The sequence below is a fragment of the Cervus canadensis genome, chromosome 32, assembly GCF_019320065.1.
Source record: "Cervus canadensis isolate Bull #8, Minnesota chromosome 32, ASM1932006v1, whole genome shotgun sequence".
In the NCBI taxonomy this organism is placed as follows: domain Eukaryota; kingdom Metazoa; phylum Chordata; class Mammalia; order Artiodactyla; family Cervidae; genus Cervus; species Cervus canadensis.
The window spans coordinates 36,202,754-36,230,676 of NC_057417.1; the positions used below are offsets into that span (position 1 = coordinate 36,202,754).

The window sequence follows — 27,923 nt, forward strand, 5'->3', positions numbered from 1 at the left end:
CCGGGCAGTGTTGGAGCGCGAGGGGCTGCCAGGCACCGACAAGGACAACGTCACACCAAAAAGGAGGGAGGCGACGAGCAGAATCCACTTTATTGAGTGCAGAAGCGTTTTCACAGGTCAGAGGAGACAGGCCACGGCCAAACTGACCCCGATTTGGGTGTCTGCTTGAGAGGCGTGAGGACTGGCTGCCCAGGACGGAGCTCCAGGACCTCTGAGGCAAGGCGAAAGCCCGACTTCTGGCTCCCGCCCCAGGAGAAGTCCAGAGAAAGAGCAGCGCCATCTGGGGAGGCCCCCACCCTCCCACAGCGCTGGGGCCTGAACTTGCTGGCAATCCACTCCCAGCACGGGAAAGACACCCAGCTAAGTGTGGACGCAACAAGGAAGGGGGGAGCGAGCGAGCCTTGGGTCAGAGGTGCGGGGGCCCCAGCAGCAGCGCTGGTCCCAGAGGCCTAGGCCAGCCTGCGGACTGCTCCTGCTGCTGGGGCCGGGGGCTCGGGGGTGGGCCTGCACCCAGTTCAGCATTTGGCCCGCAGGCAGGATGCTGACAGGCAAAGGCTTTAGTCTCTGACTTTTATTGGTTGCTTGTTTTCTCAAGCCCAGCATTAGAAAAGTCACCTGAGGTGGTAGTTTGGTCGTGGATGGAGGTGGGGCAGGCCGGTGGACGGGAGGTGGCGCAGCGTGGAACGGTGGGTCCTTCACATGGAGTACCAGGCCAGGAGGCCAGCGGCCAGGGCCACGCTGGCGGCCAGCAGGAACTGGAGGCTGGACCTTCGCAGCATGGCCAGGGCTGCTCCAAAGGGGCAGCTGCTGCCTTCCAGGGCACCTGCGCGGCAGCACCGAGGGGACACGCCATGAGTGGGGGCCGACATACCCGCCCTGGGTGCGCAGGACACGCAAGGCCTACCTTTGTCCAGCTGAGCAGCGTAGTAGGGGCACTTCCGCACATCTCCTTTCCCGTCGTGCACGGGAAGCCCGTCCTGCGTGGGAAGTCTGCTATGCGTGGGAAGCCCATCGTGCGCAGGGAGCCCGTCCTCCAGGGTCTCTTTGGCCAGCAAGGAGCCAGCCTGGTCCAGTTCACTGAATACCTGCAGGTGCAGAGGATCGACAGCCGTCACCGGCGTGTGTCCCCAGAGGGGCCGAGCAGGCAGGGGCGGGAGTGTACAGGGCGGACACCTCCCCGAGGGGGAGCTCTGGGACGTGTGGCTGTACCTGTGCTGCCCAGGCTGAGAGCCCAGGCGGACACCCCCGGGAGGTGGACAGGACAAAGCAGAAAGCACTGCCCCCCACCCCGTGGGATCCCCAGCACGTCCCTGTTTGCAGGTGCTGGGTATTTCTAGCAAGAAACAGGAGAAAACGAGGGCCGTGGGAGGAGGCAGCCCTGGCAGGGCTGACTGGTCCTGAGGGGCCCTCAGGCCTGTGCTCAGGCCGGCACTTCCCTGGAGTGGAGGGCAGGGCCTGGGCTCGACACAGAACCGGCCTGCCAGACTCGGGCCTGTCTAACAGCTACTTGTAAACTGAATCATTCTCTCTTTGGTTCTCTCCCCGAACTTACCAAGCAGGACTTTTCACAGCAACCCTTGCTAAAAAGGGGGAACTCCACGTTCCTTCAGACCAGAAGCCTGGGGTGAGAAGGACAGAGATAACTCCCACCTTCCCGACCCTTCAACGTGCCGGGGTGTCGCCTTCCCAAAGCACCACACACAGGCTATTGATCAAACAGGGTGGAACCCTGAGTGGGGTCGTGCCCGCTGGCCTGTCTAGTCGCTAGACTTGCTCTCGGGCAGCCTATCTGTCTGAGGGAACTGATGTCTCTTCAAGTGGCTCTGGGACGGCCCTGCCAGCAGAGGCCCTTCCCACCTGGCCCTGGCAGTACCTGCATGTTGAACTCGAAGGCCTTGTTGGCCTCCTCCACGATCTTCTCTTTGGTCTCCAGGTTCAGGTCGAGGGCATTCATCCTGGCCCGGTACAACTGCTTGAACTGCTGTGCGTTGTCCACATTCTCAAACAGGTAGAACTGGGTCCCTTCCCCTGTGCTGGGGAGTTTCAGGGCCCGCTGGGCCACCTTCTTCAGCACCTGGCCCCCCGAGAGGTCCCCCATGTAGCGGGTGTAGGCGTGGGCCACCAGCAGCTCTGGTTCGTTCTGCCCCACCTCGTGGATCCGCTCCACATACTTCCGGGTGGCCTCGGAGCACTTCGCCTGCTCCTCCCAGTGCTCGCCATAGAGATACTCCATGTCCCTGATCAGCGCCTTCTTCCGGTGTAGCTCCATGGGGAAGTACAAGGGGGCAAAGGCTGGGTGGTCCTTGTTCCGGTCAATCTCCTCCTCCAAGGCCGAGTATGTGAAGTACAGCGCGGTGGTGGCCAGCTGCCAAGGGCGATGGGGAGACCGTGGGAGAGGGCCAGGGCCTGGGCCAGCAACTCCCAAGCCCACTGCCCACACTCCTGAGCACCCCCTCTATTCCCCACTTTCATACAGTGAGTTATTTCACGTGCACAGGAAGTGTTTGTTTCTTAAAGGAATGACAGGGTGAATTCTTTGGAACACGGATCACTTCCTTTACATCACTGCCTTATTCCTTTTAAGACATTAAACCACAGCCTGATGCTGAGAAAACATGGGGTGTGAAGGAAGGCTGGGGGGGTGGGGGGGTCAACCCTGTGGGACTAAGGGCCCCCAGCCCGACCCATTTCATGATTAAGGGCACAAACCTTAAATAGCTCCTTCCTGATGTTGCCTTTCAAGAAGTCCTTGACAAACTGGGTGTTTTCCGCCCGGTCATGTGACTCCTTGGTGCCTTCCTTCAGGAGCTCAGAAAGGTCTGCCATCCTATGGAGAGAGCATGTGTGAGTTAGCCTTCCAACTCCAGGCTGACCACTCACTGAGCTCGAGGCAGAGGCTGCTCAGAAATGTGATTCCAGCCTCTCAGCAGGGAGCAGAGCACAGGCAGACATGGGTCTGCTCCCGGACTCGGGTGACACTCTGGATAACCCTGACCCACTCCTCCACTGTGTCCGGGTGTCTCTGAACCACCCAAATGAGTGACGCTTGGCTTCTGTGCTGCCTGAAGAAACACACACCTCTGACCCTACCACAGTGTGTGCTGACTTCAGGGAACAGACGACTTCGGGTAACGTGTCTCCCAGGATCCACACCCTGGAGAAGAACCAGCCATGCAGCTCCTGGGGTGGCCCAGCTGCCTTCCTCCCACCTTGAACCCACAGCCCGAGGACGACATGAGGCTGGGACCTGGCACAGGAGGATGGCAGTGAGAGCAAGGCTGGGGAGGCCAGAGCCAGGACCGAGGCCTGTGCTGCTGAACAAAATCAAGTGACAGGTGCGAGCACCAGACAAGGCACAGAAGGTGCTGGGCAGGGACTTGTGTGCATCCACACAACTGTCAACACGAGTGAGAAAAGCTTGGCCTCCCATGGCCCAGTCTCTGCTGGCCTCCTTAGGAGACTGGCTCATGTCACTCACATGCTGCCAATAGTTTATTTCCAACAATTATTCCAAGATGTAAAAAGAGAACTTTGCCAATGGACAGGGCTATAAGGAGAGGCTGAGAACAATGAAGAACAGGCCTGGGTGACTGGAGGCTTCGAGTGAATTGCCCTCAACCCAGTAAGGAAAGCCCTGGAGGTAAGAGCTGCTCCCACATCTGAGGGGTGGGATACACTGGAAAGGTGCCAGCTTTGCTTCTGATTACCCTCTCTCACCCCAGATGACAGAACGCTCAGAATTCCAGGAAGAAGAAACGACCAGGAGCATCATCAAATCCCACCACTTGGCACTGAGCAGTCTGTCCTGCCTCCCTGCGTGGGGCGAGGGTGAAGAGGCAGCGGGCGCCAGCAGCACGGCCTGACTGCACCATGGCCACCACCGCTCACCTGGTGTGGTTGTCCTTCTCTGGGACCCCGGAGATCTTTTTCTCCGGCTCATCCAGCCCCTCTGAGGTCTCCAGTTCCGCTGACATGGCTGCTGCTCTCACGCCTCTGGTCCTGCGGAGACACAGGAGCAGGGGATGTGGCGCCCGTGGCAGTCACTCCCCAGGCGCCTGCCAGTTCTGCTCGCCCCTGAGCAACACCACCAGGAGGCGCCACAGGCCTCAGGGACGTTTTCATAAAAATAAAGCTCTGCCGTCACGGGGGCTGGATCTGCATTGGACAAAATGTGAATATGGACAGTGGTAACAGCACTGTATTGATGCTGAACTTACTGATTTTTATAACTGCACTGTGGTTATTTACAAGAATGTCCTTGTTTTAGGAAACACACACTCAAGTAGTCACAAGTAATGGGGCATATTACCTGCAACTTATTGTGAAATGGTTCAGAGACAGAGTGTGTGTGCGTGTCTGTGTGTGTACAGGCACATTCACTGCGGCGGTGGGGGGGGGGGGGACATACAAGTGAAGCCCTTGAGTCAGTGCTGACGGTGAACCTGGATGACACGTGCACAAGGGTTCTACGTACCATTCTTACAACTTTTCTGTCTTTTTGAGATTATATCAAAATTAAAAGTTACCTAAAACATAAAGGAATATGACTTAAGTAAAAAAAGCAGCGGTGCAGCAGCTCTCAGTGTGGCAGCGAGCGATCGGAACCAGCTAGCCTGCTGGTTCCAGCTAGAGGCGGGCGCGCTTGTGCAGAGAGCACCCCCCCAGGGCAGCTCCAGAAGCCTCTGACAAGCTGCACCGCAGTGCTGAGTCACCACGCAGGCACACTGCCTCCAGCCACTCCAGACTGCCGAGCTAGAGGAAGTGACACTCGTCGGCCAGTCGATGCCCACTGCCGCCGCCTTCGTCAGCCCTGGAGATTGGCTCCTGGAAGACAACAGGTTCACCTGCCACCTGACGGGGCGATGGGGAGAGCCCATCTGGGCCTTTCCAGCCCCGCTGGGAACAGCAGCACAGCTGCCCAACAACCAGCGGTAACACAGGACCAGAGCTACTATCACTGGGGCCAAAGAAAGAAGAGACCTGAACTTTCTACCTCTACCAGTGTCTTCTTACTGAGCGTTACTGAGCTCTGCCCAGAAACAGGTGTCTAGGGGGACAAAGAAGTATAAGAAATGGTCCCTGAAAGGATAAAAAACCACTTCTATCTCAGCCCACAGATAACCACCATTAATATGTTACTTCATTTCCTTTCTGAGTTTTCTCTAGATAACATCTCCTTTGTTATCTTTGGAGATATTACAAGGCCTGGTTTTACTCAGCAGTCTTTCTGAAACTTCTCTCAACTTTAGATTTAGCATTTATACAATGGAATTAATGATAGGAAGGATTAAGTAAGAACACAGAAGCACAGTGCCTGCCACGTGGTAAGCACTCAGTAAATATTAGATATGATGGTGTGCACTTGTTCCAGGAACTCTTAGAAAATAGCGGAGAGTAAAATAAGCCAGACAAGGCATAATACTATTTCTATGTGCAATCTTTTTAAAAAAAGGTTCAATTCAGAGAAAACAATGGAATGGGGATTGCCTGGGAGTGGAAGCAATGGGAACGGCTGGTAAAATGGTACAAATTTGCAGTTATATTGTGAATAAGGTCTGCAAATCTAATGAAAACCATGGTGACTATAGTTGATAATTGTTGTTCAGTCACTAAGTCATGCCCCACTCTTTGCGACCCCATGGAATGCAGGACTCCAGGCTCCTCTGTCCTTCACTATCTCCCAGAATTTGCTCAGATTCATGTTCATTGAGTCAGTGATGCTATCTAACCATCTCACCCTCTTCTGCCCCCATCCTTTGCCTTCAATATTTCCCATCATCATGGTCTTTTTAAATGAGTCAGCTCTTCACATCAAGTGGCCAAAGTCCTGGAGCTTCAAGCATCAGTCCTTCCAATGAATATTCAGTGTTGATTTCCTTTAGGATTGACTGGTTTGATCTCCTTGCTGTCCAAGGGACTCTCAAGAGTCTTCTCTAGCAGCACAGTTCAAAAGCATCAATTCTTTGGCGCTCAGTCTTCTTTATGGTCCAACTCTCACACCTGTATATGACCACTGCAAACACCCTAGCTTTGACTATATGGACTATAGTTGATAATACTGAACTGCATAACTGAAATCTGCTAAGAGAACAGATCTTGAATGGTTTTCACTTCTTTAAAAGGGTAAATATGTGAGGTGACGGATGTGTTAAGTCAATTGTGGGGATCCTTTCACAATGTATACATATACCAAATTACCACTTTTATACATTTTAAATATATTACAATTTTACTGTCAATGATACTTCACTAAAGCTGGAAAAAAGAGAACAGAAATAGCAGAATACAAAAAAAAAAAGAAATAGCAGAATACAGAAAATGGGACCTTCTGACAAATCAGATATACTCTCCTCTATAAAAATGCTGGTGAACAGTGTGGTGCAGACTGTCAACGACAGACAGGAGTTGGGGTGGGGGAGATGAAGTGCCTCTAGATTGCAAAACAATATGAACAACGCTAGAAACGGGACAGCCACAGAAATGGTGAAAGGCTGCCTTCTATGTGTCCACTTTCCTAGGGGTCAAGGTAGACTTTGCCAACCCTGAAGTAAGCTCCACATAGCTTCCCCCAGGTCATTCATACTGACCTGATTTTTTGCCCACACCTCGAAGCTCGTGGGATCTTAGCTCTAACTGGTCAGGGATCAAACCGAGGCCCTAGGTGAAAGCTCAGAGTTCTAACCATTGGATTGCTAGGGAATTCCCCAGACTTTTAAGAAAGAACATCTGAGCTCCACTCCCTTAGGGACCCTAAGAGCCACAATTTTTCTCCAACTGCTCAGCACTCAGACTGCAGAGAGGAGAGGGTGCTGGGAAGAAAGTTCTGGGCTTCACAGAGGAGAGAAGGCTGCAATAAAGCCCCAGAAGCTCTAGGCAGGTATGTGGCTATGCTGAGGACACCCCAGGCACCTGAGGCCTGCAGCCCCAGGCTGCTTACAGGAAAAACTAGTATCAGGCAAAGACAGAACAACTGTCATCCGGTTGCCTAGGTCACCAATTGTGGTAACAGGTAAACTTCCAGCACCTGATCACCATGGTGAACGCAGTGATCGTGTGAGTGACTCAATCTGACCATTAACTGGTCTACTGGATGATACTGCACTCTGGGAGGTGTAGTCACTCAAGCAACAAGGCTTCTGCTTCTCTTCAAAACAGAGGAAGAGAAAGCCGGCTCCCACCAGTGCCCACCTCGGCATTTTTTTCCGCAGCAGCAGTTTATTTGTGCCAGTCCCTCCTCAGGTATACCCTCCGCCCACCCTCTTCCACTGGTCCTGCCCAATAGCCCCAAATTCCCACCTCCCCACTCCCAGGAGGCCAGACTCTAGCCCCGGGGACAGGGCCGCATCTGTCTGCTTCACTGCTGTAGCACCAGGGCCTCAGAAATAACAGGCTCTCCATAAACACTTGCTGAGAACAAATCAAAGGAAAGAAGGCACACGGGAAATGCTGTAAAGCGTACCACCAACAGTAGGCGCCAGTGGACAGCAAGGCACACTCTGCAGTCCACCACCTCAATAGGTTCTAAACTCAGAACAGGGTTGAAAACTTTTGCTTTGAAGGAAGGGTAGATACCAGTTTTCCCATCCCAGCAGCAATTATACTGAGTCCCAAACGCAGGCTGAGGGCTTCCCTGGTGGTTCAGTGGTAAAGAATCCACCTGCAATGCAGGAGCCACAGGAGACGTGGGTTCAATCCCTGGGTCAGGAAGATCCCCGGAGAAGGGGAGGGCAACCCACACCAGTATTCTTGCCTGGAGAACCCCATGGACAGAGGAGCTGGAGGGCTACAGTCCATGGAGTGGCAAAGAATCGGGGACACGACTGAAGCAACTTAGCAAGCATGCACACAGCGCAGGCCGAAAGTGCCGTCTGGCCGGAAGGAGAACATTCTCAGGAAGGCTCACTTAGCATATTCACCCCACTCGGGCTGAGTTCCAGAAAGAGGGCCGCCTGGAGGCCTGGCCACTATTCCTCAAGGGAGTGGCCGGCGGGGGGCGGGGCGGGGAGGGGGCGGTGGTTGGCAGCATTCAGGAGCCACCTTGTATGTCAAACAGAATTCACTTCATTCTCTGAAAAGCTTCATGGTCAAACTTGGTCAGGCTGACTTCTACACTCCAGTCCTTTCTCTTTGCAGGAACCACTATAATCCTAGAAAATCAAAGACCAAATCATGAACATGGAACCTTTCTAGACTGCAATCTCTTGTAATCCATAAGAAGCTGCCCCACCCTGCACCCGACAAAAACAAAAAGATCCCCAAATAGTCCACTGTGAAAAATATACTTCAAGAAGTATTAACAGTAAGTAATCTGTACCAAAATGATAAATAGCTATACTATAACCTTTGAAAAAAGTCACCCAGCCTAACAATACAGGGGGGCAGGGCTACTCAAGTAGCAGCAAACAATGGAATCCTGGCACCACGGCAACAAGTTGATGGGCAAGTACCCATGCATGAAAATGTCTGCATCAACTTCTTTCTCTAAAATAAGTGGCTGAGACTTCGCCTTCCAACCAAGAGGTGTGGGCTCAATCCCTAGTCAGGAAGCTAAGATCCCACATGCTTCCCAGGCAAAAACCAAAACATAAAACAGAAGCAATTGTTAACAAATTCAATAAAAACTTTAAAAATGGTCCACATCAAAACAAAAAAAATCTTAACAAAAAAAAAGACCCCAAACACTGACTAGGACTATGGATAACTAAGTATACCAGTGATGGCAGGAAGGGACTTTGGAAAACTATAAATACTTGTTATTTGTTGGACTTTTTAGCCAATTGGCTCCTTCTATGTAAAGAGGCTAAATTCTTTTGAAAAGGGGGAGGGACAGGCAGGAGAGAGGGGGACAGAGAGACAGAACAGGACTGGGCAAACCACCTAAGTCTCTGTGCTGTACCAACCAGTCACCAGAAGTCCCCAGGGCCCTTTACTTTGCTCCTACTAATTCCAGAAATGTCTGTCTATAGAGGTCAGGCCCTCTTCTTCTACTTCCCGACAACACTGTGACCCTGTTTATAAAATCTGCTTCCATGACCCTGTAACTCCTGTACTCCTAGCTGTTCACTGATCATGACTGGTTTTCACTCCCACACCTGCTCTGAGAGAAACAGCAACATTGTCCTGATTACCAGTGTTCTCTCTGGTGGGTCTGGCCCAGCAGATCCAGAACAAAGCCTCTGCCCTGTTGAATGACAGGCTGAAGACTCTAGGGATTCTTAAAGTACAAACATGTTCAAAGACGTTAAGTCCTCCTCTACAAACTCATGTCAGCAAACCTCAGGTCAGTCAGCCTGGCTGCCAGATAGAAACGTGACCCCCACTCCCTCCCCCAAAGGCACAATGGGGACTTCAGCTGTAACAATTCTTTTCTTCATTCCCATTTCTTCTTTGCCCTGGAGAACCACAACCAGGGCAAGGGGCAGGTTGCGGAGTTGGCCAGCACGAGAGAGGAAAAAGGGGGAAGTGAGGAGGAAAGGCAGGGTGACCGGCGGCTGGAAATTAGAACAGTTCTCCCACCTACTGGAATTGACGGTGACCAGACACCAACTACCACAGTGCACAGGATGGAGGCCCACGACCTGAGCTGGCGCTGGTCTCCTGTACACAGAGGAGACGGCGGCCAGAGGGAAGGTGAGGGGCTGCTCCCTTCTTGCAGAAAGGCCCCTACTGGGCACCGGAGGCCCTGCCTGCCTCAAGAGGGCTGTGTGAGGCTCAGAGTCCACTCGTCTAGAACTGGCATCACAGCCACAAGGGCCATCATCCTGTTTTCCGTGTTAAGCTGGAAGCATATCCTACAAGACAGAGCTAGACTCCCTCAGACTGAGCTGCTCCGAATCCAACACCACATTCCAAATCACGTACAGCGCAGCGCCCTGGGGAGTCTCCAGCCTGAGCTGTAATGGATGCCATCACCTAAATGAAATGCCTACTGATCAGGTTAGCTAAACGAAGGGGGTGGTGAGATAGCGACAGTAAGTTATGGATTAAATTCTAAAATACCAAACAAAACAATAAAAATTTTAATTGCCACCTGACCGTCTCTGTGCTGTTCCCAGACCTCAGGGAGGGCTGGAAGTTGGGGGGGCAGGAGGGAGCTCAGGAAACCTGTCAGTTTACGGGGTCACTTCCGGGCTCCCACCTGCTGTTGACTACTGCTCTAGACCCAGCTCACCTTCAGGAAGGGAAAGATAGCTGGGCCCTGCCCAAAGGGTGAGGTCTTTAGAGTTAGAAAGATTTGGGCTGGAGTTCCAATGCTTAGTAGTTCCACGGCTAGCGGTAAGGCATACCATTCTAAAAGCTGAGTTTCCACATCCATAAAACTGCGTAACAAAACTCTCTGTGCTCCACATTCTGGAGTGTGCTGTGAGGACTAACGTGTGTACAAGTGCTTCATGAAACTAACGTGGCTGAAAAGTGCTGATGATCTCTTGACAAAGTTGTTGGAGAAAGTGGGTGATTCTGAAACACTGACGAAGAATGTGAAATATGATGTGTCCACAGGTAATTCTGGGCAGTCAGTTACACGTGAGGACTTGTGACTCAGGCCTTTTCGCCTGCCAGTGTCAGGAAAAGGGAATTCCTGTTCTTTCTGAGGTGAGACCTGTGACCGCTGCAGCTGGAAAATTCTCACTGCAGATGCTGCCAGACGCTCGCTGAGCTGGATGTTGGGAGCAGTGCACAGGGCTGACTCAGCTCTACCCAACAAAGCAACTGAAGAAGAGTGGCCTCCCAAAACCCTGAGGAGACCACATCCTCTAGGTCACCACCTTCTGAGTCTATAGAATGAATGACACTTAGGAATTCTTATACACAAGCTTCACCCCTTTCATTTTGGTCACTGGTGAATTCAATCCCACAGTTCATTGAATGGATGACTATTAACCTCATGACAAAGAGCAAGTTCAGACAAGCAATTTTGGAAAAGTGAGGAGTCTAGGGACATAAAGCTCTTGGCGTCACATTTACTCAACACACACCTGCATATCTGGCAACAAGCAACCAGAAAGCAACTAAGGGCACTAGCCTCTTAGTAACTTCAAAAACTGGACTCAGGAAGTCTGACTTCTCAGGCAGGTTGTGTTCACTGGGGAGTGGTGGGCTCATCTCTAGCATGTTCAAATACAGCTGAGCAAGAATTCAGACACTGCGACGGTACCTGAACTGAAAAGAGCAGAGAATGGGCCGGAAGTCCACTGGCTGTTGGCACCAAAGACGCCACTTCCTACTACAAATGAAATAAACACAAGACCTGCTCTGTCTCCTGAATGTCACTGGGTCTTGGGGCTGAGAAGACAAGGCTTTTTAGTCCCATGAGAAGCACCTGAGGGTGGGGGCTGAAGCCTTGACTGAATTCTAGAACAGTCAGGCTGGGATTTTATAAGAACAAAGCTTAGGCACCAGACATCCACAAGGCTGGTTGTAACAGTGTAAATTCTGACGAGACTGTGGGTCTATCCCTAGGTACAATCAAGCAAAAATCGTTCCAACTTTGGAACAATCTTGAAAGCACAGGTCCTATGAATTAAGTGTTCAGCCACATTTCCTTTCACTCAGGTGCAACAACTGTCACCTGTGACCTCGGCTTCTCTTACAAATGATGACATAAACAGTGTTCGGAGTGGTGGGAAACCATGAGGGCTTAGGATGCTTCTGCCGAATTTCCACCTTGGAAAACCTAGAAGTGCTATGGACTTCCAGGTGATTTCCTCTCTACATGCATGTGTCCTCTCTACATGTTCCTCTCTACATGCATCATGTCTGACTCTTTGGGACCCCATGGACTGTAGCCTGCCAGGCTCCTCTATCCACAGGATTCTCCCGGCAAGGATACTTGAGTGGGTTGCCATTTCCTCCTCCAGGGGATCTTCCCGACCCAAGGATCAAACTGTCATTTCGGGTGTCTACTGCTTTGGCAGATGGATTCTTTTGCCACTGAGCCACCTGGGAGCCCTTTCCTCTCTACAGACAGACTCAATAGAGCCTCCCAGCAGGGACCAAAGGCCCTCAGGTTCACCCAGAAGAGGGCGATGCAGAGAAAAACCACCAGACTAAAGTCTAACAGATGTGGACACGCCATGTTAAGTCACTTCTGAGCAGGGTCCCATGACTATGAAGGAACTAAGATCAAGAGAATTAAGTAATACAGCCAATGTCACTCAGAGTGAACAGTCGAGCTGGAACCAAACTTGAGTCCTTCTGAATGCAAGGTGATGCCTCCTGTGTCCACAGCCAATCCTCAGTGGTACACAAAGGTGAAATTAGTATGGTGTCTACTGACAAGACTACTAGCCACATGGAAACTGAGGTTATATTACATTGCACTTATGCTCACAGTGGAGGGGTTGGCTAAACCACTGAGTGACACTTGTTTTTTAGTAAGAAAAGTGAGCTCAATCCTTTGGTTTCTGAGACGTAAATGCTCAGGTTCCCATTTGAAGACTATACCGCCCACCCCAAACACACTCACCTTGGCTCACTCAGATTACAGGGCAACCCAAGAAGGTTGTCCTCTGGCGGGCCCTGCTTTTGTTGACTAGCAGGGCAGGCCAAGGCTGGAGACGGCTGGTCCCAAGGGGGAGGGTGGCGCCCCACCCCCCCACCTCGGTGCCTGGAGGGAAGCAGCCAGATCTGCCAGGTCCTGGCCGATGCTGAAGCCGAGGCTCTGGGCATCCTGACCCCATGGGGAGGTCACAATAGGTAAGGCCCGCAGACTGCTATAGTACCTATTACCATAGTAACTACAGAGAATCAGAAGAGCTGGTTTTAAGAATCTGAAAGCGTGTCCTCCACATGTTGAGAGTCTAAGATCTATTCAGTCCAATCTTCCTGTCTACTGAAAATATACTCTGCCTTGGCAACAGGAGTGTGATGGGCAAAAAACATATCAACATAAAGGTCTTATAAAACCAGCAACTCCACAGGCCAAGGCACTGGTCAATCTAGTGAGGCGGCTCCTCTGGCTCACCTTGGACCTGTTTGGGACCCTAACATGCTTCCACAGGTCTCAGAGTTAGGTGTTATTCTCAGACTTTTTCACAACTGCCTAGACTCTGGCAGTAGAGGGGAGGGGTGGGTGAAGTGGGTGCAAAGAAAGAAGCCCTGACCAGGAACTGGTAACTCCCGAGAGGCTGCCCTGTCCTCACAGACTCGCGTCTGTGGTGGCAGCAGACCAGCAGCAACAGCCACCGGCCTCTCCGAGAGTAAGAGGTTCGGCTTCCCCCAGCTCCCCGTAGGCCCGGCCTCCCCGGGGACAGCAGTCAGGCCCCAGAGCAGGCAGCCCGCTGCCACCCTGCTTTCTGGTTCCCTGTACTAATAACAAGGCAACAGCTCAAGGAATAGGGGTGCGCAACTGTCTTCCTCCCTCGGTGTATCGGGCCTGATTTGTACATGGATGAAAATGTCCCTGAGGAGTAGCCAGGAGCGGGAAGGTAGAGAAAATACATTGCAGGTGATGTGAAAGTATCAGTAGTCAGGTGTGACAACAGCCCTCTCTTCCACTCTAAAAAGCCTCTCAGAGTGAAAGCTGACTTACAAGGATAATCTTTAACTCAATAAAACTGATTTTTCTTAAAAGACAAAACATTCAGAGACTCCACTGTTAGTAAAACTCAGGGGGACAGTGAAGGAAAGGGAAGCCTGGTGTGCTACTGTTTATGGGGTCGCAAAGAGTCAGACAAGAGTCAGTGACTGAACAACAACAATCCACCTGCAACACTCCTCGAAACCACACTTGAAAGGCAGAAAAATGAAGGTGGCAGAGTGATTACTTAACAAAACACCCTTAAACTCTCTTTCTAGACACTCCAGCTGTTCGCTGAAATCTTCTAGGATCCAAGGTCAGAGATAACAGGTCAGCACATACCACATCAATAACCTCAGATATGCAGATGACACCACACTTATGGCAGAAAGTGAAGAAGAACTAAAGAGCCTCTTGATGAAAGTGAAAGAGGAGACTGAAAAAGTTGTTCATTGCCGCACTGTTTATAATAGCCAGGACATGGAAGCAACCTAGATGTCCATCAGCAGACGAATGGATAAGAAAGCTGTGGTACAAATACAGAATGGAATATTACTCAGCCATTAAAAAGGATACATTTGAACCAGTTCTAATGAGATGGATGAAACTGGAGCCCATTATACACAGTGAAGTAAACCAGAAAGATAAACACCAATACAGTATACTAATGCATATATATGGAATTTAGAAAGATGGTAATGATAACCCTATATGCAAGACAGAAAAAGAGACATAGATATATAAAACAGACTTTTGGACTCTATGGGAGATGGCAAGGGTGGGATGATCTGAGAGAATAGCATTGAAACATATATATTATCAAGTGTGAAACAGATCGCCAGTCCAGACTGGATGCATGAGACAAGTGCTTGGGGCTGGTGCACTGGGATGACCCAGAGGGACGGGATGGGGAGGGAGGTGGGAGGGGGGTTCAGGATGGGGAACACATGAAAATCCATGGCTGATTCATGTCAATGTATGGCAAAATCCACTACAATACTGTAAGGTAATTAGCCTCCAACTAATAAAAATAAATGAAAAAAAAAAGTTGGCTTAAAGCTCAACATTCAGAAAACTAAGATCATGGCATCTGGTCCCATCACTTCATGGCAAATAGATGGGGAAACAGTGGAAACAATGTCAGACTTTATTTTTTGGGGCTCCAAAATCACTGCAGATGGTGACTGCAGCCATGAAATTAAAAGACGCTTACTCCTTGGAAGGAAAGTTACGACCAACCTAGAGAGCATATTAAAAAGCAGAGGACATTACTTTGGCAACAAAGGTCCGTCTAGTCAAGGCTGTGGTTCTTCCAGTAGTCATGTTTGGATGTGAGAGGTGGACTATAAAGAAAGCTGAGCACAGAAGAATTGATGCTTTTGAACTGTGGTGTTGGAGAAGACTCTAGAGAGTCCCTTGGACTGCAAGGAGATCCAACCAGTCCATCCTAAAGGAGATCAGTCCTGGGTGTTCATTGGAAGGACTGATGTTGAAGCTGAAACTCCAATATTTTGGCCACCTGATGCAAAGAGCTGACTCATTTGAAAAGACCCTGATGTTGGGAAAGATTGAGGGCAGGAGAAGAAGGGGATGACAGAGGATGAGATGATTGGATGGCATCAGCGACTCGATGGACATGAGTTTGGGTGGACTCCAGAAGTTGGTGATGGACAGGTAGGCCTGGCATGCTGTGGTTCATGGGGTCACAGAGAGTCAGACACAACTGAGCAGCTGAACCAAACTGAACACACTACTTCGTCTGGTCTAGTTTCCTCATCAGTACAAGATGCCCAGACCACAGTCTCCCTGTGCAGCAGTTGCTGGCAGTAACTCAGCGTCTGTGTAAATGTGACCATTATCTAGATACAAACATGAGTATCTGTATTTCAGTATACATTCAAGGACATGGAGACCAAATCCCTCCATCTCAAAGTTTCTGGAACATGGACTCAACAAGGCTAACAGCAGCCACACATACACAAGTCCCACCTGCACAGCACAATGCTAATGGGCTGACTGGACACCAAAGGGGCTGAGGCAATGACTGAATTGCGTGATCATCTTTAGAGCTGGCCTACAGTTCAGTTCAGTTGCTCAGTCATCTCAGACTCTTTGCCACCCCATGGACTGCGGTACGCCAGGCTTCCCTGTCCATCACAAACTCCCAGAGCTTACTGAAATTCATGTCCATTGAGTCAGTGATGCCATCCAACCATCTCATCCTCTGTCATCACCTTTTCCTCCCACCTTCAATCTTTCCCAGTATCAGGGTCTTTTCCAACATCAGTTCTTTGCATCAGGTGGCCAAAGTACTGGAGTTTCAGCTTTCAGCATCAGTCCTTCCAAAAATACTAAGGACTGATTTCCTTTAGGATGGACTGGTTGGATCTCCTTGCAGTCCAAGGGACTCTCTAGAGTCTTCTCCAACACCACAGTTCAAAAGCATCAATTCTTTGACACTCAGCTTTCTTTATAGTCCAACTATCACATCCATACATGACTACTGGAAAAACTATAGCATTGACTAGATGGGCCTTTGTTGGCAAAGTAATGTCTCTGCTTTCTAATATGCTGTCTGGGTTGGTCATAACTTTTCTTCCAAGGAGCAAGCGTCTTTTAATTTCATTGGCTGCAGTCACCATTGACAGTGATTTTCGAGCCTAAAAAAATAAAATCTGTCACTGTTTCCATTGTCTCCCCATCTATTTGCCATGAAGTGATGGGACCAGATGCCATGATCTTAGTTTTCTGAATGTTGAGTTTTAAGCCAACTTTTTCACTCTCCTCTTTCATTTTCATCAAGAGGCTCTTTAGTTCCTCTTCACCCTCCGTCATAAGTGTGGTGTCATTTGCATATCTGAGGTTATTGATATTTCTCCCAGCAACCTTGATTCCAGCTTGTGCTTCATCCAGCCCAGCATTTCTCACGATGTACTCTGCATATAAGTTAAATAAGCAGGGTGACAATATACAGCTCTGATGTACTCCTTTCCCGATTTGAAACCAGTCTGTTGTTCCATGTTCAGTTCTAACTGTTGCTTCTTGACCTGCATACAGATTTCTCAAGAGGCAGGTCAGGTGGTCTGGTATTCCCATCTCTTTAAGAATTTCCCACAGTTTGTTGTGATCCACACAGTCAAAGGTTTTGGCATAGTCAATAAAGCAGATGTTTTTCTGGAACTCTCTTGCTTTTTCTATGAGCCAGAGGATGTTGGCAATTTGATCTTTGGTTCCTCTGCCTTTTCTAAATCCAGTTTAAACATGTGGAAGTTCACGTACTATTGAAGCCTGGCTTGGAGAATTTTGAGCGTTACTTTGCTAGCGTGTGTAGGAGCCCAACAAACCCGACCTCAACTATGACTGGCCAAGAGTCCACTGCCACATAGGCCGAGAGGCAGCGCAGGCATGTGGTCAAGGCACAGGCTCAAGTCAGGCACTGCAGGGCGGGCCCTGGTTCTGCTGCACACCCACTAGGGTCCTCGGACCAGTTACTCTCAGAGTCTCAGTTTCTCCATCTGTAAGGGGAGTGATAACAGCTCTGCATGGCAGGTGTGACAATTCAGTGAGATAACCATAAAACTGCTGTTTTAGTCTATTATTTAGTTTATGAAACTGCTGTTTTCATTTATTATTTTTAGCTTGCTGCATGATGCTGAATAGTAAACTAAAGCAAGTGTCACTTAAAGTTAACTAATGTTTCTGAATATTTTTAATCAAGAAATGGAAAACCCTTTTCTCTATGAAAGGTCCTGTAAGTAGCATCAAATCTATTCCAGGGTCACAGGCTGAGATGAACGCTCACTAAGAAGAACCTGTTTTCATTCTGATAACATTTCTAATACCAAAAAAGGAACAGAAAAGCCTGGGCATATCTAGCAAAATAAGTTTTGCAAAGAACCCAAAGGAAGATCATTTCCAGAGTTCATTCTTTTCAGGGGCCTCTGAACCTGAGTTAGGTGAAGGCCCCTCCATGCTATAGATGGGTCAGGATACAGGATGGGACATGTTATTGTTTTGTTTCTTCAGAGCAGCTCATCACTATAAATAAAGGTTTAGGTAAATGAAAACTTGACTTTATATAAATATGATAACTCTCATTTGCAGTTAGTTCTCTTGACAATCAATCCCCACCCAGTGGTTTTCAAGGGGACATCGGTCATGCCCAGAGGGATCTCTGCTTGTGAAAACTGGAGGGTGGGCTGTGCTACCGGCATCTAGTGTATAGAGGCCAGGAATGCTGTTCAACATCCCACAATGCGCAGAAAGCAAAAGCACACGTGTGCACACACACATAACACACACACCAGACCACCACCACCACCACCAATCATTCAGCCTAAAATGTCAAGAGCACCAAGGTTGAGAAGCCCTGCTCTAACCTCTCATCCCTTCATCAGTTTAGAGAGAGACAAGAAGAGGTCTGTTTTCACAGTAAGCTTCATGCCATTCATCACACACCTTCATCAAATATCCTTTACAGCAATTTCTGGGGAAACTGAATTTCCACCAGAAAACAAAAGAGGCTGTAAGTGGGGCAACCTGGCACTCACTACCCACAGATGACAGGGAAAAGGGTCACAGTATCTTCCTGGGAAGAGGACTGATATGTACTTAGATCACAAGGAGGCAAAACCTTTCAAGCAGGCTCAGTTAACAAAGCCAGGCAGAGGAGAAGCCCCTGACAGAAACACGTTCACTGACTTCTTGAAGGAATAGAACACAGAACTGGGAGAAAATCTAATCATCGTTTATCAGTTTGGTGTCTGACTGACATGTAGGCTAAAAAGGAAGAGAACTAAGCTCTAATACCAGGTCTGCGCCAGCTAGCTGTATTACAAACACTACTGCTCTGGAACTCCAACAGCCTCATTTATAAAATAAGAGGCCCTTCTCAGAGAGCTGCAGGGAGGATGGCATTTAACAGAAGGTAGAGCAGGAAAGACCGTGGGCTTCCCCCACCCATTTCAGACACAGCAGCTCGCATACTCCTCCGAAAATGGAGTTATGCCGCTTCTAAAAATAAGGTCAGATAACAATGAGCTGGATGATCTTGGAGGCCTGATATTACATTAAGAGCCACCTAAGCAAGCTTTTCATCAACTATTACAGCACGTGTATCCTGCTGCAGCATTTCTTTGTACATATGTCTTTTTTCCAGATTACAGCTCATTTATCTTTATGTCTTACTTCAACACAGGGTACCTACCTAATCAGGGTTTGTTAAGTGACTGCATGATTTCCAGAATGTGAGGTATTCTCAAAATCGAGGTATTCTCAAAGAGTAGATGACAAAGAGAACATTTAAAAGTGAATCCCAGACATAAGAAAATTGGCTGGCTAGTAAGTATCTTTGAGCACCATATTTACTACAAAAATTCCTACTGATGAGCAGTTGCGGGTGGGGGGGTTGTTACATGGGCCTTGTAGAGGGGCTGAAAGAGAAAGGTTGCACTGCATGGTTTTCAACTGCCTCCATCACATTCCACAGATACAGCTATTAAGAACATACCTTTTATAATTTTAAGGATTCTGAAAGCCTGGTTAAGAACAGAACACTGCCTTATCTTTTCTTTTTTTTTAAAGGAAATGGAGGGCTTCCCTTGTGGCTCAGTGGTAAAGAATCTTCTTGCCAGTGTCAGAGACACATATTTGATCCCTGATCTGGGAGAAGCCATGCCTTGGAGCAACTTAGCCTGTACATCACAACTATTGAGCCTGTGCTCTAGAGCCTGTGTGCGGCAACTACTGAAGCCCAAGTGCCTGACTCAGCCTCTGCTCAGCAACCAGAGAAGCCACTGAAGTGAGAAGCTGAGGCACCGCAACTAGAGAGTAGGCCCTGCTCACCACAACTGGCGAAAAGCCAGAGCAGAAAGAAAGACTCGGCACAGCCAAAGTGAATAAATTTTAAAAATTATTTTTAAAAAAGAAAAGGAGGCTAGCAGTGTAGGATGAGGCAGCAGACACAGCTGTACTTTAAAAAAAAAAGAAAGGTTTTGGGCTGGGAGGTGAGGGAGGGAGAAAAAGAAGGGGGTAAAAAAAAGAAAGAAATGGATAGGCAAAATTTTAATAGTCCAGGTAACAAACGCTTGCCAGCACTGCTCCACCCAATGCAGGCAAAAAGCACTGGCCCTTCCTGCTGTCCACCTAAGAGAACCCTTTATTCCCCCAGCTGGCTTTAGGGAAGGGGTTTCACAGCAGTTTTCTTCTCAGGTCTGTTACTCTAGGGAAGGGGGGGTCAAGCTTCTCTTAACAACCCCACATCTGGTCTTTAGAACATTTTGGAGGAAATACAACAAGGCATTATGTTGTTATGGTTACTGCAGGAGGGAAAGCAAAATGCTACAAAAATACCAGTTTACCAAAAAGAAAATTTAAAAAAACAAACAGCAGTTTGCCACTTTAAAACTGAGCAACTTCCTGTTGCATGAGGCAGCCCCCACGAAATACATGAAGATACATGAAGTGGGTGCCTGTAATTCCCAAGAGGTCTCCAGAACTGGTCAAACATCATTGTCAGCACTAATCATTACTGAGAAGAAATTCAAATGGCCCAGAACATCTATTGCTGACTAAGGACCTGATTAGGCAATAGTGAATGAATAACTAGGGGAAAAGGTAGACAAGATGGGGAGGGCAACTGACAAGAAAGGCAGAAAATCATGCGCTCCAGGGCTTGCTTTGAGGTATGCTAACGCCTTTTCCCCAGCCCAACCCTAAACAAAAGGCTGATACCAGAAGAAGGGACAGTGGACCATCCACAGTTAAAGCAGGGTGGTGGGGGGCGGGGTGTGGGGCAGGGGTACAAGCTTGGCCTACTTGGCTGGCTGAGCTCTGGGGAGCTAAGGCACTCACTCTGAAACAGATGGTTTGCATGTCCTACTGTGTGTGCTAAGTGATGGCAGTTCTGGGACAGTCTTTTCAGGCTGTATGTCAAAAGCAGCAGAGGTAAGCTGGTTCTGAATCAGTCACCACTCCCGAACCTGCCCAGGGCTCCCTCCCTCTTTCATATCTTGTTTCCAATAGGCCAGTCATTTCTGAAAAAAATGACCTGACCTTCCAAAAAGCACATGATTTCTCACCCCATTCCCAACACCCCTGCTGCTGCTGCTAAGTCACTTCAGTCGTGTCCGACTCCGTGTGACCCCATAGATGGCAGCCTACCAGGCTCCCCCATCCCTGGGATTCTCCAGGCAAGAACACTGGAGTGGGTTGCCATTTCCTTCTCCAAGGCATGAAAGTGAAAAGTGAAAGTGAAGTCGCTCAGTCCTGTCTGACTCAGCGACCCCATGGACTGCAGCCTACCAGGCTCCTCCATCCATGGGATTTTCCAGGCAAGAGTACTGGAGTGGGGTGCCATTGCCTTCTCCACCTACTTGGCTCTAACTCTGTATCGTGGAGAGACACACAGTTTAAACAGCTGCACTTGACCATAAGGCCCCCGAGGGCAGAGCTGAGTATCACCCCCGCTAGTCAGTAAGCACACTTTAGCTGTGCCACGCCTGGCAACCAGATTAGACCACTGTGTATGTGGGAACATGCTGTCCTTTGCACAAGCACTCATGTATGTCCCATGACACCTGGTGCTGGGTAGAAGGTTGTTTACAAAGGAATCCTTGGGTTTCTCTCTCCAGTCTTCCACCCAGTTACCTCCTGATCTGAAGATACAAATTCAGAGATGTGTACTTCTGAAGATGGGTAGCAAAGCTATTTGTCAGATTATAATAATCATTACCCTTTTGAGGTTGCAAACCCTTCTGAAAATCAGAGGAAGGCTTCTGACTCTCTCTCCAGGACAATCACAAGTTAAAAAAACATTGCCTCATGTGGCTATTGCCTCCTGTGTTGAACTTCTGCAGATACAGAAGAAATAAATTTGGAGAGAACAGATTCATTAATAAATACATGTTACCTATGCCATTCCAGAGCACCCACAGGCCCCTCAAGTTCAGGAATCCCTGTTCTAGACGAGCCATTTATGAAAGACATTTTTGTGGGTGACATGTTTCCAGTAGCTCCCTGAATGCTCATTCACTAAGCAATGGTTCCCCTCCTTCCTGCTCTTCTGTTCCTACTGTCTTTTACGCAACCCAGTGGATTCAGTTCAAGTGGCTGTCTTTTCCATTTCTCAGCTCTTCATTTCCCTGACCTCCCAGAATATTGAGTGTCAAAACAACAATCACAAACGTTACAAAGTGAATTTACTGTCTGGCACCTCCTCAAGGTGACTGCCAACTCTTGGTGAACAAGGACCATGGGTTTGTTGTTTTTGTAACCCCCTCAGTGCACACTACAGAGGCAATACAAGTGTGCCAAGTGGGCAGAGAGTGCGCTGTTTCTCTGTCCTTCTACCAGTAAGCATTTGAACTTGAACGTATTGACTTTAAATCTGGGCATGTGTCTCAGAAAAGTCACATGCAAAAGGGAAGAAAGCATAACCCAGAGCAGCCAATCATCTCACTGTTCCTTTTGGGTGCACCAGTAAGACTTTCTGCAAACACAAAAAATGTTACAAAGCAAGACAAACATGACACTGAGCACAGACACTTAAGAGATTTCTCTGAGGCTGACAAAACCCAAGTGTGGTAGAGGAATAGAATGTTTTAAAAGTTATTTTCTGTGGGACACCTGCAATTACTAAGCAAAGACAAGACTGACCCTCCCCTTGTCTCCTAGAAAACTGAAGGAGCAAAGGTGTAACATCCCTTCACTGTCTTTGCTTTTCTCATCACCTTCAAACACTGCTACCCAGGACCCCCTCACACTCTAACTCAGTTCTGCTCACTGATCCTTCCCCTCCTCTGCCTGCCCTCCCCCAAGCTGCTCTGGAAATAGTTTCAAGTGACAACAGTTCCTCCGCAGCAGCTCCAAGTGGTCTTACCAGAGAGAACAGCAGATGCAGTACTAAGGAAGGGATGAGCACGCCTGTGCATGTGACATGCCATGTTATCATCCACAAACACTTACAATACTCATGGGGCTCCTTGACTACAAAGAGGCCTAAGATCTTGTTGGTGATTTTAAGCAGCTTTCAATAGAGAGACAGAAAAAGAGAAACAGAAAGATAACTAATAGAACAGGTGTGTTATACTATAAATGTTAATTGTGCAGTACAGACAATGGTGCTAAAGACAGAGGTTTATGTTCCAGATTTTCTAGGACTGTTCTGACTCAAATATCCTGTCTCACCAACTCCTTCAGTACACCTCTATGCTCAGACTATGGGTCCCAGTGTTTGTCATAATAAACAGGATCACCTCAGTGACTGATGAGGCAGGCCAGCCAACTAGATTAACTAAAAGCATGATGGCAGATTGTTTTAATCATGCCAGCACCTTCCCACAGCCCTCAGGTAATTGTGGAATTGAACATAATACAAGACAGTGAAACTTGAGGCTTCCAAGACTGAGAGAGCTCACTGGGAGAATGGTTGGAAGCTGAGGGTATTTAGCAGAAGTCAGGCTGGCAGGGTGCTAGACACTTGTCTCTTTAGGCCATTCTTCCCCAAAGCCCTTTTAAAGTTACTGAGAACTATGACAATAATTAGACTTATTGATATTCCTGGGAAGGAAACAAATCTATTCGTGTGTTGCTCTTGTTGTCCACTGGAGAAGGAAATGGCAACCCAATCCAGTATCTGTGCCTGGGAAATCCCACAGACAGAGAAGCCTGGCAGGCTACCATCCACGGGGTCGCAAAGAGTCGTAAACAACTTAGCAACTAAACAACAACAGAGAGGAGAGAGCATTCACTTGCTGGGCCTCTGGCAGAACAGCAGATGGCAGGCACTGTGTGCAGCAATCCATCCTTTTCCTGTCACTACTTCTCTGCCTTCCTGCCAGTCTGCTCTCTCTTATGTCCAGGGAGGCCCCAAACAAGAAGCACGCAGGAAATTTTAAAAACACAAGTTCCCAACACCTAATTTAGTGAAACAGAAAGCTCTGGAAACCCCTTAGACTGAAGAGCAGCATTCTAGGCACCCAAGACTTGAAGGCTCATCAAGTATTAACTTCATTTTTCAGACACAGAAACTGCACATCAAGGGGTTTAAATGTTTTTCTCATGATCAAAAATACTCCACAGCTTCCTTTGGGGGAGAAATGAACCATTTATTTGTCACTCTTTCTAATATAAATTAACACGTATGTATTTGGAAAACATACATGCATATGTAAAACATTATCTAGTGCTGAATAGCTGTTTATGAGTGAAAATAATGGTTACAAATTGATTAATCAGCTCAATTTTGTACTTAACAATTCAATCATTTTGAAGAGCAAACAAAAAGTCAGTGTATCTGTAGACTTTCACAGAGAGATACTTAAGCACATATTTTAAAAAAGAACCTTCCTCAATGAATGCAAGAAGACATGTAATTCTGATGCAATTCCTACTCCATGAGCCAACTATTCACTGGAAGGACTGATGCTGAAGCTCCAATACTCTGGCCACCCTGATGCAAGAGCCGATTCACTGGAAAAGACCCTGATGCTGGGAAAGTCTGAGGGAAGGAGGAGAAGGGGGCAACAGAGGATGAGATGGTTGGATGGCATCACCGACTCAGGGAAGCCTGGTGTGTTGCAATCCATGGGGTCCCAAAGAGTCAGACACAATTTAGTGACTGAACAACAACAAACTGACGAAACAGCCCTTGAATTACTATTAAAATATTTGCTTAAAAAAACTATCACTAAAAAAAAAAAAAAAAAACTATCACTATGACAAAACCCACTGAAATGCTGTGAAGTAATTAGCCTCCAACTAATAAAAAAAAAAAAACTATCACATAGGGAAATGCATGTTTGCTAAAAGTCTTCTAAAATTACATCAAAGTGACATTAAAGCCTGCTCACTAAAAAGAGCCTCATGAATTTAACTGCTGTTTTGAAACAAATAGTTAAGGTTCAGAATGTTATCTTGTAAGGAAGGTCTGACTATAGATGTGGTTGATATGATGACCCAGAAAGCGTCCTTTGCTCCACTGGAGTCAGACAAGATCACAATTAAGATGTAGTCCTCTAATGGGCTGACTATAAATGAACTTCCTTTACAATAGCTATGCACCTCTAAAGTATCTACAGTCAATTCCAAAACCATTATTCTTCTTAAATAGAAAGAAGCTAGTCATATAGAAAGGATTTATGAATAAATGTAATGCATATTCTGTAAACATATATAACATTGTTAGACCAGACCATCAACAATACTGCTAAATTTCACTGGCTTTACAATGTGTAATATAATGGGAGACATTTTATGGTAAATAAACGAAGTCAATATGAAAAAGTAAACCAAACTGGAGTGAACAACATCACAGAGCACCTGAATGGTCACCAGAGTGAAATATCTTCACTATAAAAAACAGAAAGACCCCAGTATAAGCAGTTATATTAATTGTTCCAATTAAAGATATGCACCCCCTCCTTCACTGTTGCCAAGAATTAATTGGTAATGGCACTGCTTCTCAGCAGGGCAAAAATATCCTGAGAGACTATTCAGGTTACAACAAAAGACAGGTTACAACAAAAGAGTTTTCATCCTCTGCTTTTACACAAACAAACCTAACAGATATAATAAAGTTAAAAAGCAAATAACCTTCGCTGTGTTCAATACAAAAGGAGATGTGACTCAGATCTCTCAATTCTCCCATTAACTACTGTCAGAATAAGAGATTGAATTAAGTGTGTACTTAAAAATTTTTAGTTAACTATGGCCAGTAATAAACAAGGAGGTAATTTATGGTTCAAATTTTTCATCTTTTCTCTCCAAGGAGTTATAGCTAAATTCTAAATTTTATACTGGCGAATTCCCTGGTGGTCCATGATTAGGACAACACAATTTCACAGACGAGGGCATGGATTCCAATCCTGGTCAGGGAACTATGCTGAAATATACAATTCCAATATTCAAAAATGTTTTCCTCCTAGATGAATGGTATTTTGGTTTTTGCTGCAAACTTGATACACAGCCCAACTATTCTCTGAAGAGAGTCAGCTTTTAAAAAGAAACCAAAAAATCAAGGTAGCCAAAGGCCCTGGCTCTTTTGCTTTTTGACAGACTCAACGTGTGTAAACCAAAGGTGATGAATACTTTACTTTCTGTATTTCATCTTATCCTTGGCATTGTTATTTCTCCAGTAGCTCATACTCTTGACTCTGGAGACTCACAGGCTATCATTTTACTGGCCCAGGCAAAGGAGAAAAGGAAATCCAGTCAGACAATGGGGAAATCACAGATTCTTCCTCTTCACATCCCTAATCAGAAGAAGTCACTCAACGAGTGTGTCCTTCAAATCCCCACACCCTCACCAGTGTTTTGGCTTATCTGCCTGAGTGCTCATTTGCTCCTTCGAGTCTGACTCTTTGCAACTCCAAGGTCTATTAGCCTGCCACGCTCCTCTGTCCATGGTCTTTCCCAGGCAAGAATACTGGAGTGGGTTGCCATTTCCTTCTCCAGGAAATCTTCCCAAACTAGGGATAGAACCTGCATCTCCTGCCTTGGCAGGCAGGTTGTTTACCACAGAGCCACCTGGGAAGCCTCTGGCTTAGCTACTGTATTTGAAAACTTTTCCCAGTTTCACCAAGTAAACTTGGAAATGACCAACTGAACTGTGAGCTTCTGGTAAGCTTGTGATGTTTTGTCTTGTGATGTTTCTTTAAAAAAAAAAAAAAAAACCTAAAGAATAAAGCACAGATTTACTCATTTATATTCCTTATTCCCCCTCCTCACAAAAGCAAAACTAAAAATTTTAATGTGGCAGTCAAAATTTTAATCAAAATACCCTGGCTAATGCCATAACAGAAATTCAAATACATAAAACCAGTAAGCTCCTGTTTCCTTCTACTTGGGAGGACAGTTTAGGGGGAGGGGGAAGACTGTCTAGTTTAAATAACATAAATCTATTTATACTCTAGGAAAAAGCATGGGATCTGGGGGCAGACAACCAGGCACAAGATCACCTGTGCCCTTTTCCTGATTGTGGGAGGCAGGCTAAGCTTCTTAATTCCATTCATCATTAACCCCATTTCACCAGTTTTGTTAGGGGCTGAGAGTGAGAGGGCTTCCTGAGCTCTAGAGCACTACAGGATGTCTCTCTTTTTTCAAACATGCTCCACCTGGTGTGGGACATGGGAGCCAACGAGCAACCAGGTCACCAGAAGTCATTAAAATGACAAGACGCAGACAGGCCTTGAGCTAAGACTGTGCAAGGCGGTCCTGGCAGCTTTCACAGGGCAGTTAACACACCGAGGGCACAGCGCTTGTGAGGTGACAGGTAGACTCCCTGCCAGACTAACCAGCTGCCCCTGACGTTGGTCCCTTGCAACCTGGCGGCCGCGGGTAATTCAGGAAGTGACTCAAAGGGCCCTTCAGCCAGAGGTGAGTCAGGAGGAGGAAGATCAGAGCCCGGTCCGCGCCAATAGCCCGGGTACGACTCTCCGACGCCGGGCCAAGTCCGGGTCCTCGCCGGCCCAAAGTGGACCGACGTGCGGGCTGGGCGGCCAGAGGCTGCAGGCCTGACGGGAACGCCAAGTCCTCCCGCGGCGACCCGGGGGTCGGGTCACCCTCTGTGGGGAGCAGGAGACGCCGGCAGGGGGGTGTGCCCCACGAGGACCGACGCGAACGAGCGGCTCAGACCTCCCCAGGCCTCTGAAACGCCGTCTGGGAAGCGAGGTCCTCCCTCCCGGCCCCCAGCCGCCCCGCTCGCCGCCTGCCGGCCGCCCCTCGCCCCGGCCCGTCCGGGCTTCCTCAGGCGGGCGCGGGGGAACAGCGGGCCGTATCGGCCGAGCGGAGTTCCCGAGAGCCGGGAGTGGCCAGGCTCGCGGAGGAGCCCCAAGAGAGGCCAGGCAGGGCACCGACACTCACCCGCCGCGGGTCCGCTCCGGCGTCCGTCAGCACCGCGTCCGCGCGTCAGTCAGCGACTCGCTTGGGCGCCGCGACCGCCGCAGCCTAGCAGGCGGCCCGACGTGCGCACGCAGCGCGGGCGGGGCCTGCGCAGGACACGCCCCTGCGGCGGGCACGCGGCAGCCGTCCTCGCGCGCTGGTCTGCGGCGGAAGTCGAAGTGAGGGCGGGTGAGTTCTTCCCTTCGTGAGAGAGGGTGTTCATGAACGCCTCTCCGGGCCCTTCTTGCCCTTTATCACCACCGCTTCAGGCTTATCTCGCGCGTTCTCCTCCTGTCCCATCTGTTTCAGCCACACTGGTTTCCTGTCATTTCTTTAACCATCCAACTGGCTTCAGGACTGATATTGTCCGGTATTGGCAAAGGTGTGGGGAATGTTATAATTGGCAATAGGCATTCTCTTTGATCTAATACTTCCATTTCTGGGTAGCTTTTTCTAGAGAAACGCAAGAACCCAAAGAGACACAAACAAGCAAGTTCATTGCAACAGCATTTGGGTGAAAACCTTG

General features: G+C 48.3%; 1 protein-coding gene and 1 long non-coding RNA gene across 6 annotated transcripts; one reads left to right on the forward strand and one right to left on the reverse strand.

The window, feature by feature from the left end:
- Positions 1–72: 72 nt before the first annotated feature.
- Positions 73–27,526, reverse strand: HMOX2 (heme oxygenase 2). 5 transcript variants are annotated; one of them, XM_043456511.1, is made up of 6 exons: positions 27,380–27,526; positions 3,889–3,999; positions 2,710–2,827; positions 1,874–2,365; positions 905–1,085; positions 73–823 (listed from the first exon to the last, which is right to left on the reverse strand). In XM_043456511.1, exons 2-6 carry the CDS (start codon positions 3,972–3,974, stop codon positions 696–698), a joined length of 1,005 nt encoding a protein of 334 aa, XP_043312446.1. In that variant the 5' UTR covers positions 3,975–3,999; positions 27,380–27,526; the 3' UTR covers positions 73–695. The 5 variants fall into 5 exon arrangements, with proteins under 5 accessions (XP_043312446.1, XP_043312447.1, XP_043312445.1 ...); XM_043456512.1 differs by lacking the exon at positions 27,380–27,526 and adding an exon at positions 8,038–8,118; XM_043456510.1 differs by lacking the exon at positions 27,380–27,526 and adding an exon at positions 7,917–7,937.
- Positions 2,821–4,139, forward strand: LOC122433500. The gene is made up of 2 exons (XR_006267112.1): positions 2,821–3,640; positions 3,723–4,139. It is a non-coding gene; the product is annotated as an uncharacterized LOC122433500 (long non-coding RNA).
- Positions 27,527–27,923: the final 397 nt, after the last annotated feature.

What these genes read in the sequence shown, in the direction of transcription:
- HMOX2 (XM_043456511.1), bottom strand. Translation starts at nt 3,974, where the DNA reads ATGTCAGCGGAACTGGAGACCTCAGAGGGGCTGGATGAGCCGGAGAAA. An exon ending in GAGAAGGACAACCACACCAG is followed by an intron (nt 2,828 to 3,888) that starts GTGAGCGGTGGT and finishes CTCTCTCCATAG; the next exon opens with GATGGCAGACCTTTCTGAGC. An exon ending in CCTTCGAGTTCAACATGCAG is followed by an intron (nt 1,086 to 1,873) that starts GTACTGCCAGGG and finishes CTGCACCTGCAG; the next exon opens with GTATTCAGTGAACTGGACCA.